Source organism: Bubalus kerabau, chromosome 1, assembly GCF_029407905.1.
Source record: "Bubalus kerabau isolate K-KA32 ecotype Philippines breed swamp buffalo chromosome 1, PCC_UOA_SB_1v2, whole genome shotgun sequence".
In the NCBI taxonomy this organism is placed as follows: Eukaryota; Metazoa; Chordata; class Mammalia; order Artiodactyla; family Bovidae; genus Bubalus; species Bubalus kerabau.
The window spans coordinates 212,680,155-212,700,511 of record NC_073624.1 but is presented as its reverse complement, the minus strand read 5'-3'; the positions used below and the strand labels follow the sequence as shown (position 1 = coordinate 212,700,511).

The following is a 20,357-nucleotide window of genomic DNA, read 5'->3' as shown; positions in this document are numbered from 1 at the left end:
GGGCTGGAGGAGGGTGAGTGAGATTTCAGTTTGGGAAGATGAGGAAGTTCTAGAGATTATGGTGGGGATGGCTGCACAACGTAACTGGGTGCTTAATGCCACCGAGCTGTGTGTACTTAGAAATGGTTAAAAATGACCAATCTTAAATTTTGTCACAATAAAAAGCAACCAAACAGGTGCATATGGTACTCTAAAAACCTCAAAAACTACAATGAAAAAAAATCATTGAATTAAAATATTACACTAGAAAATATTCATTTAATGCAAAAGAAAGCAGTAGTCTGAGGACTAAAAGAGATGTGACATGTAGAAGGGACAGGACGAGGGGCATTTTGGGTCTAGGGGAGAAGGTGCCTTTCTCCCTGGCTCTCTGAGCTGGTCTGTTGGTTGGGGTAGGGCTTTCTGGCTATTTGAGTTCATTACATTATCTCCAGTCCAGGACACTGGAGCCATCCAGACATTTTCAAATCACTTTTCCCCTAAAATCTTGCTTGTGATTTTTCCAGTGAAGTGACAGCCCCATCCTTTCACATGGCAGGGGGAACTCTGCAGGTGGGAGCTCGTCCCACCACACCTCCCTGCCCCCAGGTTCTTGGCCCACCACCACGACCTTCAGCTCCATGAGGCTGCACCCAACCAGCCCCGAAATGGGAGTCCCACCACCCCTGCCCACAGCCAACGCCTGGGAAGGTGAGCAGCCTGCCCGAAGCCACAGTGCAGGTGTCACCTCTGCAGGGGTGGAAGGGCCTGGCAAGCCCCACCCAGATCTGTCTTAACTCCTCTTCCTTGGCACCCAGCAAGTGGCCAATGGACCCCAGCACCCAAGGCCCCTCACAGGGGGTCTGCAGCTCTGAGCAGGCCCCCAACCCCAGGCTCCAGTCCCCAAGACTCCCATACCTGCTGAGGAGGGCCCAGCTCCCTGCACAGGAAGGGGCTACTCCCAGCAGAGGGAAAGACGGACACAACGTGGGTTTCTAGTCCAAACGCACTTTCTTTATTCAAACTGGTCAGCGCGGACGCCCTGAAGCCCCGAGCACGGGAGATGGGCCAGCCTGGCCCCCTGGTTCTGGATGGCGGGCGGACACAGGCAGGCGCGGCCCCACAACGCTCCTGCAGATATGGCCAGGCACGCCAGTCGACAAAAGCAGAGAAGAAAACAAAAAACAAAACACACTCAGTAGATTTCTTCTTTATGCTCCCAGAGTTTCTGGACCAACAAGTCCCAACCCTCAAAGCCAGGAGCAAGGGACTAAAAACGCCCCTCACCTCCACCAGTGCCGACGGAAACCCTGTTTTAAATTAAAAAATAAGCGAGTATACATCGTAGAAAATTTCTCTTAAAAATCTCACAATTTGTAAATGTATATTTTTTTCTTTAACATAAAAGTTTACAATATACGGTAAAATAAAGGCTCAGGAAAATAATTTCAAAAAAAAAAAAAGAAGAAAAAGAAACCTGAAGTTTTGAATTAAAGCTGAAGAATTTTTTTTAAACCCTGTTGTTGAACCAGTGACTTTTTTTTTATTGTGCTGATGGGTTAGAGAAAGAAATATATTTAAAAACCTCAGTCCAGGTACCCACAGCCACCGCCAAAAGCCTCCCCCCCTCCCCCCACGGTCGAGTCGGTATTTCCACCAAGTTTGTGATTGTCACGAGTTCACAAGTTTGAATCCTGGTCTCAGCCGCCTGCCATCCGCAAGGAGGGGCTGCAGCTAGCGTCGGTAGGGATGGAATCCTTGTACGTTGTGGTTCTGACCGCGTCCAAAGCCACTTCCGCCAGCGGGGGGACCCCCCGAGCCAGGCACCGAGGGGCCCCCATAGGAGGGAGGCTGCTGGCTGGGGTCTGAGAAGCCCTGTCCGAAGCTGGCCAAGTCCTGTCCATAACCTGCAGGGAAGAGCCCAGTGAGCTGGGGTGGGGCCTGGACCCAGTGGGTGGAGGTACCCCCCCGGAGCCCTGCTGGGACCCGGGCAGCCATCTTCACAGAAAGGAGAGCAGCTCCGAGACCCCTTCCCCCACTTACTGCCCTGTCTCGGGGCTGGGGGCCTGCGGCGCACCCTCGCGGCTGGCGAGGCCTTCGAGCTTGGAAACATAAGACACCTGGCCAGACCTGGGGGACCACAGGCTCCTACAAAGTTTGTTCTCCAGTGGAACTCAGGGTGGACGTGGCAGATTCCAGATTTGAAGAAACATTACAGATCAGGCTGAGCTGCAGAGCTTGGACCCCAACAGTGCTGCCCCTCCTTTGAGCAGGGCCAACCCGCCCCACAAGGCCCCCTGGGTCAGTAGTGCCGACCGTGGGGGCAGAGCTCCAGGGCCAGAGGGGTGGTGGCCAGTTGAGATCCTCACCCTGGCAAGGGCCCGTCCCCGAGGGCACCGCCGAGTCCACCCCCGCCCAGAACAGCAGAGGAGGTGCCGTCTGTGGCCCGGGCGCAGGCAGGGGGGACCATGGAGGAGGAGGCACCACCTACCTAGGCCACATCACTGCTCAGCCTGACCAAAAGAGTGTAAACAAAGTGTGGGCCGAAGCCTGGCGGCTCTGGAGAAGAGGTGCCCAGGCCTGGCGAGAGATGAGACCAGGGTAACTGCCCCGGGCGGCCTTGGCAGAGGAGGGAGGGTGGGGGGCACATGCTTGCTCAGTCGCTCGTACATCCCCTCTAGGGGTCAGCAACACTGCACCCACCACCACGGTGTCCTGCTCTGGGCGAGGCGAGAACCCACATGACCACAGCCGGGCAAGGCCCCGAGGGCACAAGAGCCTGAGATGTGGAGGTGCTGCGGGGGGGCATCTGTTCAGCACAAGAGAGCCCCCTGCCACCCCGCCCCCACTCGAGCTGCTCTCACGGGCGCAGACCCTGGTCTCCAGCACCTACTTGGTGAGCACCCCTTGGTGAAGCTGGATGCCGACTGATGCCACATGGCCCCCAAGCCCACCCTATGTATGGCAGATTCAGACACACACGGCGCAGGCCCACTGGGGCCCCCACATCCACAGGCCCCAGACACAGGTGCCGAGCTGTGAATGCTCCTCCACACCAGCACCCTGGCCAAAAGCCCACCTCAGGCCTGCTCTAGTCTGGGCCCTGCAAGCAATCCCACAGTCCTGCGGCACCCAACCCCCAGGCGGATGGGGAGCAAGGCACTCACCATACTGGCTGTACGGGAAGTCAGGCTGGGCGGTCGGTGGTTTGCTCATGTCTGGGGCGGCCTGAGATGGGGGTGGTGGGAAGGCCAGAGGTGCGGCCCCGGGAGTGGCCGGTGGTGGGGGAACCCCTGGAGGGGCAAACTGATCTGGTGGGGGAGGTGGAGGTCCGTAGCCAAAACCTGTGGACAGACAGGAGACAGACAGACGCGGTGCTCACGCTCTTCAGCTGCCAGGACCACATGCATCCACCCCAGCTGCCCAGCCTGCAGCCCAGGGAACGACCCTGCTGGGCAGACAGCGACCAGCCAGTGGCCTGGCAGAGTGAGGTGGGGCTGCGTTCCAAGCCCAGGGTCCCAGGAGGATAGGAAGTGCCGGCGTCTATGAAGAAAGACCTGCTCTTTCCCATTAGAAATGAAAGTGATCTAGGCCTGGGCCGGGAGTGGCAGCCTGACTTGGTTGTCAGGTGGCTTGCATGCCATGGCAGGGCTACAAAACTGCAGTGTCCTGGGACTCTGGTCACAGATGGCCACTCAGCACGCAGCGCAGGGTCGGAGAGGGATGGAAGGGGGAGGACTCCTCCTGCCGGCTGAATGACATGCCCCAGCACCTCCACCTGCTGGCCTAATGGGGTCAATGGGGCACTCCTCTTTTGGTGGACACAGGCTGCTGGGGACAGAGAATCCAGCCGAGTGGACAAGGTGAGTCCAGCCCTCACCTGAGGTGTGGGGAGTCGGCTCTCTGTGCTGACATGCCCCAGGCCCACCCCCAGGGGCCCAAGGCACTTACTGAACTGTGGGGGCGCGCCGTAGCCCTGGGGGAAGCCCTGGGGAGGCGGGAAGCCTCCAGGAGGGGTAGACACAATGTAGGAGGTGAAGGGTGGGGGTGGCGGGGGGGCTCCTCTTCCTGCGGGGGGCGGTCCATAGCCACCTGGAACACAGCATACAGGTGAGGCGAAGAAGCCCCCTTTCCCGCCTGCCCTGCCCCACCCCGCTCAGATCCTGCTTTTCTAGGTTTTTTTCCAACAGGGACTTACCGATCGCCTGTCCTGCCGGCACCCACATTCCTGCAGGGAGACAGGGGGGAGTGGGGCGTGCCACATCAGCACCAGGTATGGATTGGGGGACCCTGCCCCCCCAGGGGACCCAATTTCCTGACACATCTCAGGTGCAGGGCAAAGACGTCAGAGCAGCTCCAGGGACACCCAACAGGGAGGCTGTCAGCCAGGAGAGCGGGGACCCAGGGTATCCTCCGGCCAAGTGCTGGTTCTTTCCCTGCGATGGGCGTGAGAGCATCTGGTCTCACTGGCCGGTTTCCTATAGCTGTGGCTCATTTTGCAATAAAAAACACTTTTAAAGCCAGCTCTGAAGAGACCGGGTGAAACTTGGAGCCAGGTAGAAATAGCTCTACAGCTCAGGGTACTGGTATCCTTCCTTGGACGCCCTTCTCTAGGTCTCTAAAGGGCATGGAGGCTCCTGGCCATCCCAAGTGGTCTGTAAAAGGTCCACCCATGCTACATGGCAAGTGCAAAGCCAGGGGAGCTGGAACAGACCCAAAGGGCCCACAAGGCAGGGCTCATGTTTCCTCCTTGCTCCTCTGAGGAGCATCCAAGTGAAGCTCTGAAGACAGCCTGACCTGCCCACATCCACTCCAGCCTCAGTGCTCGCCCTGGGGGCAAAGCTGGCTGCTGGGCATGACCCCTGACCTCCCCTGGAGGTACCGCCCCAGCACCCCTGGTGCCTGGGGGTAGCTGAGGGGACAGACCCACTTGGCCCCGGGCGACGACGCTTCACAGTTCTGGCTCCCGTATCCCACCTGGCCCACCCAGGTGCCAGAGCTGCAGGAAGTTCCTGGGGCTGGTGGGCAGGCAAACACCCTTACCTTGTGGGCCGTATCCCTGCTGCCACGTAGGCGGGGGCTGGCCTGCCCAGCCGTTGGCGGCGTTGGGCACGACCCGACTGCCCCACTGGCTGGCACCTGGCTGTCCCGGCGCTTGGCTCTTGCTGTCCCGAGGTTCGGCCCGTTTAACTTCCACCTGGACAAACCAAGCTCTGATTTAGGGAGACGCCAGGGGTCTCAAGCCCCCTTCCCTTCAGACACACCCTCAGGTAACTTACAACTACACTTAGCATCTTATTATGACTTAAAACTAAATACTTAACTATAAACCTTATTTAGACTAGTAACTTTTTTCTTAAAAATTTTTAATTTTTTTGTCTAAAAAAATGTTTCTCAGGTACAACAGATTCAACTATAAAACATGTGAGGCCCCACCCACTGCAGACTGGGCTGAGGACCAAGAGTCTGCTGAGTTCTGTGTATGACAAGGGGTCTTTGGGTCAAGTTAAGGGACAGTGTAGACCCAGGGACACAGAGGCCAGGCTCCTCCCCACAAGAGCAGCCCTCCTCCTGGCCGCTCCGGCGGTCAGGCCCTCTCCAGAGCCCCCACCTGCCTGCGCTTCCAGCTCATACCTGAGAAACACAGTTGGTTTACTTAGGTTTTGTATTTAAAATGTCTAATGGAAGATAAAAGACTTACCTTCCCCAGGCTAACGCTTAAAGAATCTCAATTAACTCAAAATAATGTCAGAGGGGATGGATGTGATAAGAGAATCTTACATTACATCTAACAAAAAAGTAAACAAACATGCAATAAAATGGACATTTGAATCAGTAAGCAATCTTCATACTGTGTTAGGTCAGCAGCCCAGGAGCCTTCCCTTTTGGAGGTGCCAGGAGCCACTGCATGTGGAGGGCGGGCGGAGGACCAGGTGCCCGCCCCGCCAGGCTGCATGCCCCCCTCACACAGCCTTTTCAGTCTGGGCCGACTGAAAGCAGACCCCCATCTCCAGGGCTGCATCAGCACTCAAGAATCCCAAGTTGCTCTTGTTTGTAGGATAAATTTTAATGAGAAAGAGACAATGAATTCACCGGAGTCGTCCTTGGGGTCTCGGAGCCTGGCAAACATTGTGTACTCAGAACCCCGTCAACTTGGCCTAAACCCCTTTCTGTGAGAGGACAAGGAGGGCACAGAGGCACAAAGACCCCACCTTCCGATGCCCCAAGGACGCTCCACAGAGGGGAACAAAACCCCTGCTAGCTCCAGGCGGTGTGGCAGCAGGACGTTTCAAAGAACTCAAATTAATGAGTCTTCACACACTTTCCTTAAGGGAATAAGGTTCCTGCTTACAAAGCAAAGCAACCCTTGTGATTAAAAAAAAAAAAAAAAGCTGCTCTTCCTGGCCTGTGTTCAGGTTTTAATTACAAAGTGGGCCCCTGCCCTTTGAGGCAGGCCTGAGGCTGGACTCTGCCCCTGGGAGCAGACACCGCCCTGAGGAGGCCCTCACTGCTCCCCAGCTGTAGCCATCACAGGACCTTGAGCAGGGTACACAAGCACCTCGGACCCTGTGTTCATGATGGCACGCACCCCGGAGACCTGCATGCCAACCCTAAACTAGCCATTGATGAGCACCTAGAACAGCTGACCCAGCTGCCCATCTGTGATGTGAGGGACAGAGGGGCCACCCTGGGCCATGTTCCCTCTGTGTCTCAGCTGATGGGGGGGCCGGGGCTCTGGCAGGGGGGACTGGGCTTGCCTCTGGGACGAGGAGCCGGGGGCCTGGGAGACGGGGCAAGGAGGGGTCAGGCCACTTTCTGAGTTTCCCTCCGAGGCAGCAACACAGTATGAAGATGTAACAACCAGAGGTCACTTGACTGCATGGAGTTAAGAACTACCAGGAGCATGTGGTCGGACCGAGTTCACAGTAAGTGACCCAATTTGGAAACCAATCCTTCAGGATGTTTACGTTGCCGTCAGTTTTACACGGAACCAGTTCTCAAAGGTTCGCGGCCTGGCACGTTCCAGGCCGGCATGGGACAGTCAGGGAGGGGACACACATCTGAAGGAGAGGTCACTGAAACCAAGCCTGAGGCAACCCGCGACTTCACTGGACGCAGCCCGCCCACCCCCCGGCCATCCCCAGGGGCTCTAGAGCCAGGGGCTCCTGAATCAGGTCTGACCCACAGGAGGGGTCCTAGGACAACTTGCCCGGCCCTTTTCCTGTCAAGGGATCTCCTCTCCAGTGAAATCCCTAGGTTGCCTAAGACTTGGTTTGGTCTTAAGGTAAAATAAAACTACAACTACACACTTTTTTGCCCATGATGTCGTGAAAATGCATGTTGACAGCCTGGTCCACTGATTGTTCGTCCTCGAAAGTAATAAATCCAAAACCTAGCCAACGACGAAGAGTGAATCAAGGTAGCAGGGTGTTGTGACACAAAACAGGATGATGAACAGTATTAGGGACGGGCCGAGGGATCGACCAAGGGTTTCAGCGAAGCCGGTGTGTGAGGCTGCGGGGCAGGAGCTGATCTCAGCCGACGCTGCGGCCAGTTATAAATCAAAGATGACCTTGGGACCCCTGGGCGTGTCTTAGCCACCATCTGGACAGTGGGGTGGTGAGGGCCCAGCGGGCAGGCAGCCCCAAATGTGTCATGGGTGCACTTGTGCTTTTCTGAAACCCAGGGTCCTCCCCCTCGGCTGGCAATCGCTCGGCAGCTAGTGCTGACAGCAGCCGTACACTGCTCTAGCGTTAACGGAGGCACGTCTCTACCACAGTGAGAGCCTCGCCAAGCTTGCCCAACACTGTTGGGTAAGCCCGAGGAGTCCTGCCCAAGTACCATACGTATGCACACAGTGTCTATATCTGTACGTATCTATGGACTAAATACACAGAGATACAGGCCACAAGGGGTTCCAGCAGCTCAAACACTGCTGTCAGCAGCAACAGCAAGAGGCACCATGTCGTCAAAAGGACAATTTTAACGGGAAAGACAATTTAGTGTTTCCCAAACACAAGAGAGTGCAGTATAAACGAAGTTTGCTGGTCTGGTGTGCGGGCCACCCAGCTAGCCTGCGTGTCCAGCCCTCGGGCTGCTGTTCGTCCCTGGGGGCCCATCTGCACTGAACACTAAGACCACTCATGGCAGCAACTGCCAGAAAACCCCGCAGAACAAAGGACAGGCCAGGAAAGGGCCGAGGAGGGTCAGAAGAGGGGTGCAGAGGAGGGACAAGGGTGCAGGGGAGGGGCAGGGCACAGAGCTTCCAGGGATGTGGATACAGGGTGGGGCAGCCCTGGGATCCCGGCCTCTCAAGCTGAACAAAGAGGGATGTGGGGCCATGGTCGCAGGGACCGTGGGGAAAGACTCCTGGCAGAACTGAGGTGGGAAGAGGACAAAGACGGGAAAAGAAAGCAGCTTAGCTCAGAAGTGTGGGCGCCAGCCTCGTGGGGTGGGCCAGCTCTCTAGCACATACGTGTGTCCAAGCATGACACACGCACATAGCCTGAGCCTGCACACCACATGAGAAGAAACAAGAAACAGACCAGAGAAGACAGGCCAGGCAATGGGGATGTGGGGGGTGGAGGGGCAGTGTGAGGGAGCAGAGGCAGGGCCAGGTGCTTGGGGACCAAGCCCTGGGAGGGGCACGGATGCTCAGATGGACTGTGGGACAGGGAGGGAGGAGGAAACAGGGGCTGCATGGAAGGCTCAGGAAGAGAAATTGGGGACAAGCTATCTGGGGCACCTGCTGACCAACTGCTGCTCCTGCTGTGGTGCCCACCCTCCGCCCACCTAGCACTGGGGGACCCACGGGGACTCGCCAAGGCCCACGGCTGAGGATGGCAGGACCCACACGGAACACGGATCCGCAGGTCAAGCCTGGAGTGCCCTCCTGCCAACCCCTCCTGCCCAGACCCCGCCCAGGCAGCCCGGCGCGCTCCAGGGCCCAGGCCAAGGACGGCAGGCAGCCCTGCAGGGACGGCAGGCAGCCCTGCAGGGGATCTAAGAGCAGCCTCAGGACCCCATGTCCCAAGATGCCCCAAGATCGGAGGCAAGTGGTGGAGCACAACATGGGTGATGAGCGGCATGTGAGAAAGTGAACGTTTTCTCCAAGTGCAGGAGGGTCTGAAGCCACAGGGCTCGCGGTCCTTAGAGTGCAAGAGGCGGTGAGTCGTGGGGAGGGAGCCCCGGGGCGGGCCCTCTAGGGATGCGTCTGTCTGTCAAGAGGCGACATCACCGCTGAGGAAGCGGAACAGAAACACACTGAAACTTCGTTTACACCCCACTGGAGCAAAGCCCGCTCCCTCCTCTGACTGCGGGACTGGCCTGTACCTGTGTGATATAATTTAGCACCTGGAGAAGAGAAATCTAAAGAGATATCGTTAATCACAAATAATTCACAGAGAGAAAAGGAGAAACAACTTACTTAACATTACTGTACTTTTCTATGAAAACACTTAAGTGCATCACTAAGCAAGTACGTCTATGTAAAGTTAAGACTAAGACTTAACAGCTTAATCAACATGAGGTGAAAGTACGTTACTTAACCATGGAGGGAGAGGAGGGTGAGGTTCAAATGGCAAACTATTCTCCAGCATGGCGGGCGCATGCTGCGGGCGCGCGGCTGGTGCAGTGCCTCCAGGGGCTGGGCAGGGGCCGCGGGCTGGACGCACTCGGCTCACGAGGCCGCTCCAAAAGCGGTTCAGGAACCAAAACACAGAGGCGGGGACAAATAGCAGCAGCCAAAAAAAAAAAAAAAAAAGGAAAAAAAAAAAAACGGCTCGCAAATTGGGTGCCCAGTGTCCCAGCCTTGCAAACCAATGTGGCCGTGCAGGTGTGGGCAGCTGGGGCAGCTTTGCGCCTCACAGACTTCAGTCCCACAGACTTCAGGAAAAAGAACAGGAAAACAAGAAAAAAAGCATGGGACACACCAAGGAAACTCCATGTTCAAGCCGAGCTGGGGGAGACCTAGCCTGACAACATGAAATGAAACCCCCGCCTTCAATGAGTGAACTTCAAACAGAAGATGGTCGTAATTGAGGAAGTTCACGATTTAACAAAACCACTCATCTTTCAGGACACGCTTAAAAACAGAAACCATGCTGAAATTCATGTCAAGTTGGAAAAGCTTCCAAAGAATGAGCTTAAAAAACAAAACAAAAATGAAAGAACCCCAAGACTGTACCGCCTGACCTTTGGAAGCAGACAGGCCGGGGCTGCATGGGAAGGACTACGCTAGTCTCGAGTCACCCTGTGCTGAGGCCAGGCTCGCTACAACCACCACCTAAGTGTGAAATAGTTTGCCATCTGAGGGGGAAGGACAAGGACAAACTCGATCTCTTTTACCTCGAGGCCTCTGCTTTTCCGCATCGTAGATCATGACCACTTCTGTGACCTGTAACAGAGACAGGGGTCTGAGGGCCCAGGTCGGCAGGCAGCATGTCTGCCCACAGCCAGGAGGTCCAGAGGCAAAAGGCCCACTGCCTGGGGTGTGAGACCCTCAGGGCTGTGAGCAGGCTGAGGGGTGCTCATAGGCGGGGCAGGACCAGTGGTGGGTCACCAGGGGCCCAGGGCTCCATGTGCCAGGACCTCCCACTCAGGGTCGGTGCCCCTGGCCTGGCTGGGCCTGCATCCTCCCCATGCTCCCGCATTGTGCACTGCAGCACGAGTTCCTTGCCAGGCCCTGGGTACACATAGGCGCCCCCTAGACAAGCACACTGCAGCCAGAGAACACGTGCTCGGTGGAAGCTGGAGGTGACCTTGTGCTTTTGCTTAGGACAAGGGATAGCCTTCTTCCCCAACCCCCCAACACCAAGGCCCTGCCTGCCTCCTGTCTGCCTTATTAGAATTTAGTTCCTGTATAAGCCCCCATGAAGTTCTGAAAGATTTGAGGCTCTTCTGGAAAACAATCCCTTCACACCCTGTCCTAGGGGGTGTGTGTGTGTGTCTGTGTGTGGGCAGGGAATGGGACCCAGCCATGTCCAGCACTTCTCCAGATGCGGTCAAGTGCTCTCAACTGCAGGGTTACAACCAGCCGAGGGCCTCCCAGGAGGGGAGCTGGCCCCGTCTGCGGCAAGCACTCCCCTGTGGGTGACTGGCCATGTGGGGTGCTTTGCGCTGTCTTGCCTCCCCAGGACACAGGGCTCTGCCACTCCCGCCCCGATCGTGGCTGTGGGCAGGGCAAGGACTCACCACTCCAAATTTCTTGAAGTATTCCCTGAGCTCTGTCTCACCACAATTGTGAGGAATTCCTCCGACAAATATCTTATTTGATTTACTGTTATCGCTCCTGGGTCCTTTCTGCTATTTCAACAAAGAGAAAATGGTTAGTCCACGTAGGGTACCCTCCAAACACACCCTGCTATTCAGGGCACAGTCCCTGAAGGCAGACCAGACACTGTAGGAGACCAGGCTGCCCAGGAGTGCCTCACAGGCCAACAGGGGCCAGGGGCCCAAGTGCCCCAAACAGAGTGTCTCCAGCTCAGAGAATGAGCAGCAGGGCCTGCACCAACCCCACTGGTGACCAAAGGGTGGTGGGAAGTTCCTAAGACTGAGGACAGTCGCCACCTTCTTCACCTTCAGGGCCAGATCCTGCCCTCTGCGGACAACCCCTGAAGCTGCCTCCCCCAGGCACCGCAGCCGGGAACTCAGACTACGTTGTTGGGGGTGCTGGCGGCAGAGACACGAGCAGAGGTGGGCACGTGCACACACACACACACGCGCACACACACCGACCTCCACAGCCACAGGCTCTGCATCTGGGATTCGACCAACCATGGATCAAAAACACTTGGAGAAAAAGAAGTCCAAAGTTTCAAAAGCAAACCTTGAATTTGCCACATGCCAGCCAGCTATTTACACTGTATCAGGCAACCGCAGTCAATTAGAATCGATTTAAGATGCACAGAGGACGTGCGCCGTCACAGCCATTTTATAGAAGGGACTTGAGCGCCCACGGACTTTGGTCCCCTCGGGCGTCCTGGACGCAGTGCCCTCAGAACACACAGAGACACGGCTGTGCAGACTACGGAAGGACCTGGGCAGTGTTTCTACCCACATGTTCGCTGCACCACTGTTTCTGTGTTTGATATTTCCTAGCAGACTCAGAAACATACACGCCTGGTCTGAGGCCCTGTCTACCATCACAGCTGGGAATCCTGCCAGAAATGAAGGTTCCCAGGTCCCAGCCCTCAACAGCACCAGTCCACCATGTCTGGTAAGGCTCTCCTTGAGAACGGAACACTCTGGTGACAGCTGGCCAGGCCCTGGGGGCACAGGAGGCTCACAGGGTCTCCGAGGTGCGAAAATAGACAGGCCTCAGCCCTGGAGGGGAACAGCCAGCAGAGTGCTGAGTGGGGCAGTGGGAGCGGTCAGTGTGGATGAACACGAGGTTTCTGACAACAAACAGCCAAGAGCCATCGTTTCTAAGGTAGACTAATAAGATACTTCTTGGCTGCAAGATGAAAAGCTCCTGGCACTGAATCAATCCAAGTGCTCAGGAGCTTGGCTGCTCAGCGCCACACGGGAAGGCCTGCTGTCGCTCAGTCTGATTGAGCAAGGGCCCCAGGGAAGCATGCAGGAGGGAACCCCCGCCCCTTGCCCCTTACCCAGCCTTCCTTCGGCCGTGTCCTCTCCGGCTGCATCCCCCGAGGCGTGCATGGCTTTGGGTCAATCTGTCGGAAGTTTCAAAGGACCAGCTGTGAACAGGAGGCTTGTCTCCCAACAAGAGAAAGTGTTGGCGGTAGGGTCAGGGGTACAGGCCCATCAGGTCGCCGGGGCCACATCCTGGCCCAGCGTCTGGTCTAAGCTCAGAGCTGTAACTTTTTTTTTTTCGGAGTTATAACTCTTGTAACCCAACCCAGGGGAAAGCCATCCTTGGCACCTACACAGCGCTGGGGCGCAGGGGCACCAAGCAGGAAGGCGGCAGGTGCCTCCTCAGGGTCGGGCACTCACGTTTCGGCCATCGAGGGTATGTGGTCTGCTGGCCAGCACCGTGCCCACGCAGTTTGGATCTTTGAATTTGACAAAGCCAAAGCCTCGAGACTGGTTGGTCGTCTTGTCTTTCATGATCACGCAGTCCACGACCTCTCCATACTGGGAAAAGTAGCTGCGCAGTGTCTCTGCTCAGAGATCAGGACACACACAGCCAGGCGTCAGGCAGGTCACAGGCTACTAGCCTGGCAGCCTGACCTGGAGAGTGTGCAGCCAGTAACCTTTACGCCGGCTGACCTGCTGACGTGGGGGCAGCAGATAGGGAGAGGGGGAAGGACGGATGCCAGGGAAGGAAATATGCACCACGTCTCCCTGGGAAGGAGAATAAGCTGCCAAAGGAGGGACACCTACAAGGCCTGAGGCTGAACACAGTGACCACCACAAACGCCTAACTCTGCTGGCTCCGTCTCCAGCCTCTGCCTTCAAAGCCGGTCTCCACCCTCCCTGACCAGAAGCATCAGCACAAGATCAAGTTCCAAAGCGCTGCCCCAGTCTACTCCCAATCAAGTGCCCTCCGCCCCCCACCGCAATCCAGACAGTAAGTCAAGAATTGAAAAGCGAATTCTCACAACTTGAAGACAAGGTCACATGCCCACAGCCCATCTGCACTTACCTTGGGTGGTGCTCCAGTCAAGACCGCCCACGAAGAGCTTCCTGCAATTCAACATGAAAACATTCAGGTCAGGAGGGTTCTGCCCAAGTTGTTCCTAGCAGCCCAGTGGTTAGGACTCCACACTCTCACTGCCAAGGCCTGGGTTCAACCCCTGATCAGGGCACCAAGACCCCACAAGCTGCATGGCACGGCCAACGACCATAGAGGGATCTGCCTGCGATGCTGCCCATCGGGCTCACCCTGGGGTGGTCACCTGGGGGCACGGCCATGGTACGGCATGAAAAATGCCACCGGGATCTGCCCAAATGGCGGGAGTATGAGTCACAATGTCCAGAGCCGCACACAAATGTTGACCTCAACCACAGTAAGACAGACTGCCACCCCAAACCTGCCAGTGCGGGAGTGGGATCATGGACCCCCTTCCCAACTGCTCTGCAAACACCAAAGACTTCAACATCTGAGACCCGACATGGCAAACTCAAGGGGCAGCAGTGGTGGGGCTTTAGGACAAAACAGGGGCACCCAGCACATGGGCATGAGTAAGCACCACCAATCGCTGGGGAGGCCCCTGGAGCTTGGACTCAGTTGAATGGCTTAGGTTATACTTTTGAGCTAGAGCCCTACTATGTGAGAGGAAAAGTACTGGTGGCCTCCCTGGGGCCACCGTTTCCAGAGCCTCCGTGCCTGCCACGCTTGGGCTGGCTGAAAGGAGAGATGCCCCGTGCTGTGGGCTTCAACTGGGGCAGGTGTGACTAGAAGGCAAGGCAGGGCACTCTCCATCCCGCGTGCTGCCCCAGAAAAAGGAGTGAAACTGGCACTCTCAGAGTGGTACCTGGGCGCTATCCGGTCCACAGCCAATCCCCCCTTGCACAGCCTGGACACAAAACAGCCCCCTGAAGCTGGCTGCACTGAGGCCCCAGAACCGGCAGCCGGGGCACGGGGACAGACCCATCAAGGCAGTGGCCTCAGCTGTACTCAGGGGTCCCTCCCACTGTGGCTTTCTCCCTGGGGTTGAGAGACTCAGGGTAGAAGAAACAATTTTCCCACCCCACTCGGGGTTGTAGCCCCTCACCCCCATACACATTCAGGGCACGTTCCTGGATGGAGGCCAGGAGGCTCACACCCAGCCTCCTGACCATTCCGTCCGTCCCCTACACACCCCTGGGAGGTCAGGCAGGCTCCTCCTGCTCCCTAAGACCCTGGGGAGCGTAATCCCATCTGTGTCCCGCTCCCCTAGCACCTGACACCAAGGCAGGCAAATGACAGAAGGACTTGATCTGCCCCAGGCCAATGTGGACCGCCTCTTTGCTCAGGCCTTTGGCATAGGCACAAATGGGTTTGCTATGGAAAAGCAGCTTGGAGAGGAAAAAAATCTTGAGCATTCTCAGAACACCCAGGACAAACCCCAACTGAGAGGAATACCTGCCTGCTTAGCCTGCATCTGACCAAGATGGGAAGGCCTAAGTGGTGTCCCTTCGAGCCACCCAACCCCCCCGCTGCTGCAGAGGGTGGAACTGGTCTGACCAGTCCACGCTCCAGCCCATGTTTAAATTTCAAAATCAGACATTAGTGGAAAAAGACGAGAAAGGCCGTCCTCTGTGCAGCTGACAACATCCACCAGAACTCGCACTCCGAGTTGGCCAGGGAGCCAACATGGACATGGGGCTTTCTGATGCTATCACCTCGCTGTGTTTGGAAAACAGGACACAGTGGCGCATCCGCAAAGGCACGCTGGCCCGTGCGAGGAGGGCAGGGGACTGCACTCCTGCTCCTGTCACTGCTCTATGGGCCCCAAGTTACAGATACTATGAGGTGAAAACTGAGGAAGCGCCAGGGCCTGGCTGGCACAGGGCACAACGTTGGGGACGAACTGCAGAGCCCCAGGCCCAGCATTGTGTTGGGGCTTCATCTATATTGTCTCCTCTTGCTCCCCGTCTGCAGACAGGAGGTCCTGAGAGATCTCACTGACCCGTGGTGGTCTCAGGGGCCCTGGGCAGGATGAGCCGGACACACCTGCATGGGAACTGGCCTGTGCCCACCCTCCAGCCCAGACTTGCTTAGCACCAGGTGACCTGAGGCCTTGTTGAGCGTTTATACGCAGCTCAGCAGGTAAAAGATCAGCTAACCCTGTGCGGCTCCCTCTCCAACCCTGCCCTACCCTGAACAGTGTCATTCATCCCTCAGCTGCAGCTGAAGTTGGGGGCCCCCACAGACCCTGCACTCCACTCCTCTACCCCTGGGACCAGAGTCAGGTGGTCTGTGATAAGCGCAGGGTCCTGGGCCTGTACCCCAACAGTAGAGGGGTGACTGGGTGGCAGGCTCTGGGCAGCACGTCTTCCGCCTGCTGACCTGAAATCTAGTCCTGGATGGCTCCTGAGGGCAACCATGTGCCACTTATGCCAGAAAGTCAGCCTTTGGGGGCTTCCTCAACCGGGTTGCCTACAGCAGGCGCCACCCGGTGGACAGCAGGCACCACCAGATGGAGGGCAGGGGGCTGAGGCCGGGTCCATCACGTGAACTGGCAGGCCCTCTCTTCCTCTACAGCCCGTGTTCACGCGTTCCTGCAGCCAGGGAGCCATCCCACTTTGAGCCTTCTGTGACAGATTGTATGCCCAAAAACAACAGGTGAGGCGGGGGTCTCTTCCCACAGTCTGGGCTTTCCTTCACCTGCAGATGAGATCACCTCTCATGGACTATGGGGGCTGCACACACGAGACTCTAGCCTGGCCTTCACTGAGTGCCCCGAGACAGGACCAGTGTGTTCTCACCGGCCAAAGTGCTGCCCCCCGCCGACAGTGACCTCTCACCGAAACCTGGCCACAGCACCACCCCTCAAGAGGAAGCACTGCAGGAGCATCAGGGGTGCAAGGGGCAGCAGGCCAGCTCACCAGGAGTGCCGGCTCCCCACTCTAGCTCAGCCATGCCAGGAATGACCTTGACCACGTCCCCTGACCCTCTTAAGCCTCAGTCTGCTCCACTAAGGAGGCTCTGCCACAATGTCTGGAACCAGATAGGGGTCAAGTGGAACAGCCCCCAACCCTCACGGCCAACCGTGCAGGTGTCCAAGCAGCCCCGAACCCGTGTCCTAGTCCCCGGGAGCAGGCAGCCTGGACACACTGGGAACCAGGCCTCAAAAAGCATTCTCTTTCAAACAGGAGACCTCAACAGGACAGTCCTGCCCCCAGGGGCATCAGGCCAGGGATGTTGTTCCACCTTGCAATGCCCAGGACAGGTCCAGAACACGAGACACCTCCTTCCCACCACCGGACGACCCCCGCCACGGGTTCTCACTCCCTTAGGCCTTGGCAAGCCGGCCTGGGATGCTCCAGGTCCGCACCCTGTGACCCAGCCAGAGCTCCACACCAACCACTACACAGAGAGCTGGCCCACGGAACTGTCGGCTTACCTTCAGACCCCTCGGAGCTAAGTCACCTGAGCCCCACATGGCCTCCACCCCCACCCACCTCCAGCTTTTGACTACCCACCCCCCAACCTGCCCAGGTCTCTCTCCCAGAGACCCACACCCAGTGCTGCTCCCCTCACAGGTCCCCCTAGAACCCTCTCTTCGGACACATCGGGGTCCTTCCTCACCAGCCCGTGGGCCGCCAGCAGAACCACGTCTGCCAAATGAAAGCCCCACTCACTCCTCTTTGCCTCCACAACCTGTCAGCTCCAGGAACCTCGGTCAGAAGACCCTCCTTCAAGTTGACTCTCCAAGGCCATGGCAGAGACCAGGCTACTACACCAACAGCTCCCTGCGAGGCCACATGTAACAGTGGCTGCTCCCCCTGGCCCTCTGCCCTGAGACCTGGCCTGGTTCCACTCTGGCCACCGGGCCATTATGACAACCAGGATGCTGAAAGCCCAGCCCATCACATCCAGATGCAGGGAAGGCCTGCCTTCAGAGACGCCAGTGCAGAGGCACAGTTCCCCAGTGGGGTGGCATCCAAGCATCACACACTTCCTGAGGATGTGGATCCCCATCCAGGAGGGGAGCCGCCCCATGGCCTGTCAACCTCCCCCCAAGAGCCACTCAGAGAGGCTGACTGGACACCACAGTGAAGGCAGTCAAGAGAGGACAGTGGGTGCCACCAGTGACCAGTCAGACCGTCATATCCCAGCAACACAGGCAATTGCTTCCTCTGAGCACCATGTGGCAACCACCCTAAGTGGGCAACTGCGGTCCCCCCCACAAACAAGAGGGCCCGTGGTCAGGGAGCCGGCGGCGTCACAAGTACTGCACCGGAACAGCCACCAGAACAAGGAAGTTAAGGTGGACCTGTGCTCCCCATAGCCGCCAGAAACAAGGCTCCCGCAGGAAACAGAAACTGAGCAACGCTGTGGGGCAAAGCAATGACCAGCTCCTGGGACACCCGAGATCTACAGCTTTAGAAGTCAGGTGGCCTGGCTGGATTCGCTGGGGTGCCGGGGCAGGGAACACAGCCAGGCAGGTCTCTGATCCCATCCTGCTACCAACTCTGAGGCCTCTCCAGGTTGCCCGTGGGTCTGGGGTGGGTCTACGGTACAGAGGGTGGGACCTTCCAGAACCAGTGGGGATCCTGGCTCCGTCCTCACCCAGGGGCTGGTACAAGCTGTAGAGGGGAACTGCCTGGGAGCCCAGCCTGACTATCTCCTCAAGAACAAGAGGCAGGCCTCCTAGATCTGGAGGCTCCCTCCCCTCCAGGCCTAAGGAAGTCAGAAAAAGATCCCTTTGGCTGAGGGAGACTGCTGGCCCCCCTCAAGTCTGGCCCTTTGGGCTACAACTTTCATTCTGCCCACAGGCTAGTTTCCCATCGGAAGTGCTGCAACTTTTCATTTACCCTACACACAGCTCAGACTGCCAGGGCCTGCACTTCTCTCCCAAACAGACCAGGCTAGAAGCTAAGTGCCTTCTTTCTGGTGCTCTAAGAGCCGTGGGGACTCTGGATCTGGGATCCCACAAACACATTTTTCTGTCTTCTGGTGTAACCTGCTGCCAGAGCCTGGCCAGCCACCCAGCGGCAAACAATGACTTACTCACCAAATCAAACGTTTTGTAAACACCGCATCTGTTCAAAGCGAAGGGCACTCAGAAATGTACACAAGGCCACGGAAACCCAGCCCAGGCTGTTTTGCCATCTTTGCAAAAAGGATTTAACTATAAAATTATGCTGATGCTGTAGGAGCCACTCTGCAAAGAAAACTAGACCAAACCCCTAGACTAGGGCAGAAATGGATTTTCTGGTTCCTCTGGGAGCGCTTCCCTGCTCTCCCGCTCGTTTAGCATTAGGCAAGGCTATAATTAAAAGGGAAAACTTAGCTATAACAAACCTCCTCTCGCTAATAGCTACACCAAGGAGAAAAAAGACCTCAGAAACACCACCGTCAGTCCACCGCCCAAGTTTCCAGGTCTCTATCTTTCAAACACACCCATGGGGCTTAGATGGGGGCTGAGCAGGAAGGGGCTCGAGCAACATGAAAACAACAGTTGCAGACACCCATCAGGTGGCGCGGAGGCGCCGAGATGGTGGTCACTTCAGGGTGCGCGGCAAGCAGACCGGGGACCGGCCCCCATGACCTTGGCCCTCGGGCCCTCGGTTTGCAAACCTTCACTTGGTAGTGGAGTGGATGGTGGAGGGGCCGCCGCTGTGAGTTCTGGGTGGGAAAAGCTGGGCGGCGGCAGCACTGGAACCCCCCGCGACCGGGCCGCCACGTGCGCTGAGCCGCCAAGTTCGCGCACGGGCAGGGGGCGCCCTGGACCCCCCAGGTTCCTGTTCGAGGTCCCCGAGGAAAAACACGGGCGCGGGGACGCTTCTGCCCCCCGCCAGTGGAAAATACAGGCGCGGGGGCAGACAGGATGCCCCGGACCCCCTAGGTTTCCGACCGAGGGGCCCCGACGGTAAACTCTGGCCAGGCGGCCGGGTCTCCCTCAAGCATGAAACAGAGCGGACCCCCAAGAACGCTCAGGTCAGGTTCGGGGTTCCTGGTCAGGAAGCGGCAGGGCGCCTGGACCTCCAAGACTCCTCAGATTCTCTCCGGTTGAACCTCGGGGTCTCCGACCACGAGGCGGCGGGGAGACCAGACCCACAGGACTCCCTGGATCCCCGGTTCCCGCTCGGGGTCCCAGGCCATGAGGCAGCGGGGCGCCCGGCACCCCAGGGGACCCCGGCCCGTCGCGCCCCCGGACCCCCGGCCGCCGGCTCGGCGCGGCCCCGCGGCGTGACCTTGACGGGCCGGGCCGGTCTGGGCGGGGGCCGGCCGAGGCGGCGGCGCGGGCCGGCGCGTCCTCACCCGATCTCGTCGGCGCCCGAGTTGTTCATGGCGGCGGCGGCGGCGCTCGGAGTCCGGGCCCCCTGGCTCGCTCCCGCCTCCGGAAGGTCACTGGCCCCTGCGCCCTCCCCACAGCCGCGGCCCGGATCTGCGCAACGGCGGCGGCCGCGCTGCCTCCTCCCCTCAGCGCCAACGGTCACCGCGCGCCCCCGCGCCCGCGCCGCCGCCCTGCGCACGCCCGAGCGCGCTCCCGCACGGGGCCTCCGGGGGCGGGGCCAGGGGTGCACCCGTGAGCGTGCGTGCGTGCGTGCGGCGGGACCTGCGCCGCCGCCGTTCGGCCGCCGCGCTTCGGCCTTCTTCCTCAGCGGCTGCGAGCGTCGCCGCGGGGCACACTGGGAAGTGGAGTCCTGCGCGCCGGCTCCGACCCCGCCCCGCGGAGGGGGCGCGCGGGCCAAGCCGCGTGCGTGCGCGTGCTGAGAGCGTGTGTGCATGCGCAGCGGCGCGGGGCGCGCGCGCGACCGGG

The 20,357-nt window shown here is 58.2% G+C and overlaps 1 protein-coding gene across 3 annotated transcripts; it reads right to left on the bottom strand.

The window, feature by feature from the left end:
• Positions 1-971: 971 nt before the first annotated feature.
• Positions 972-20,051, bottom strand: DAZAP1 (DAZ associated protein 1). Of its 3 annotated transcripts, none has more exons than XM_055553260.1 (12): positions 19,856-20,051; positions 13,586-13,626; positions 12,934-13,100; positions 12,588-12,653; positions 11,173-11,283; positions 10,327-10,375; positions 7,290-7,372; positions 5,023-5,176; positions 4,178-4,207; positions 3,931-4,071; positions 3,147-3,323; positions 972-1,886 (listed from the first exon to the last, which is right to left on the bottom strand). In XM_055553260.1, exons 1-12 carry the CDS (start codon positions 19,882-19,884, stop codon positions 1,714-1,716), a joined length of 1,221 nt encoding a protein of 406 aa, XP_055409235.1. In that variant the 5' UTR covers positions 19,885-20,051; the 3' UTR covers positions 972-1,713. The 3 variants fall into 3 exon arrangements, with proteins under 3 accessions (XP_055409235.1, XP_055409242.1, XP_055409253.1); XM_055553267.1 differs by having other exon boundaries at positions 11,173-11,280; XM_055553278.1 differs by lacking the exons at positions 7,290-7,372; positions 12,588-12,653; positions 12,934-13,100; positions 13,586-13,626; positions 19,856-20,051 and having other exon boundaries at positions 11,173-11,284.
• Between the last annotated feature and the right edge of the window lie 306 nt (positions 20,052-20,357).

Excerpts from the sequence above, each read along its gene's own strand:
- DAZAP1 (XM_055553260.1), bottom strand. The coding sequence starts at position 19,884 with ATGAACAACTCGGGCGCCGACGAGATCGG. Across the intron at positions 5,177-7,289 it reads ACGACATCATGGGCAAAAAA|GTGGAAGTTAAACGGGCCGA; the intron begins GTGTGTAGTTGT and ends TGGTTTGTCCAG. Across the intron at positions 1,887-3,146 it reads CTTCCCGTACAGCCAGTATG|GTTATGGACAGGACTTGGCC; the intron begins GTGAGTGCCTTG and ends TCTTCCCTGCAG.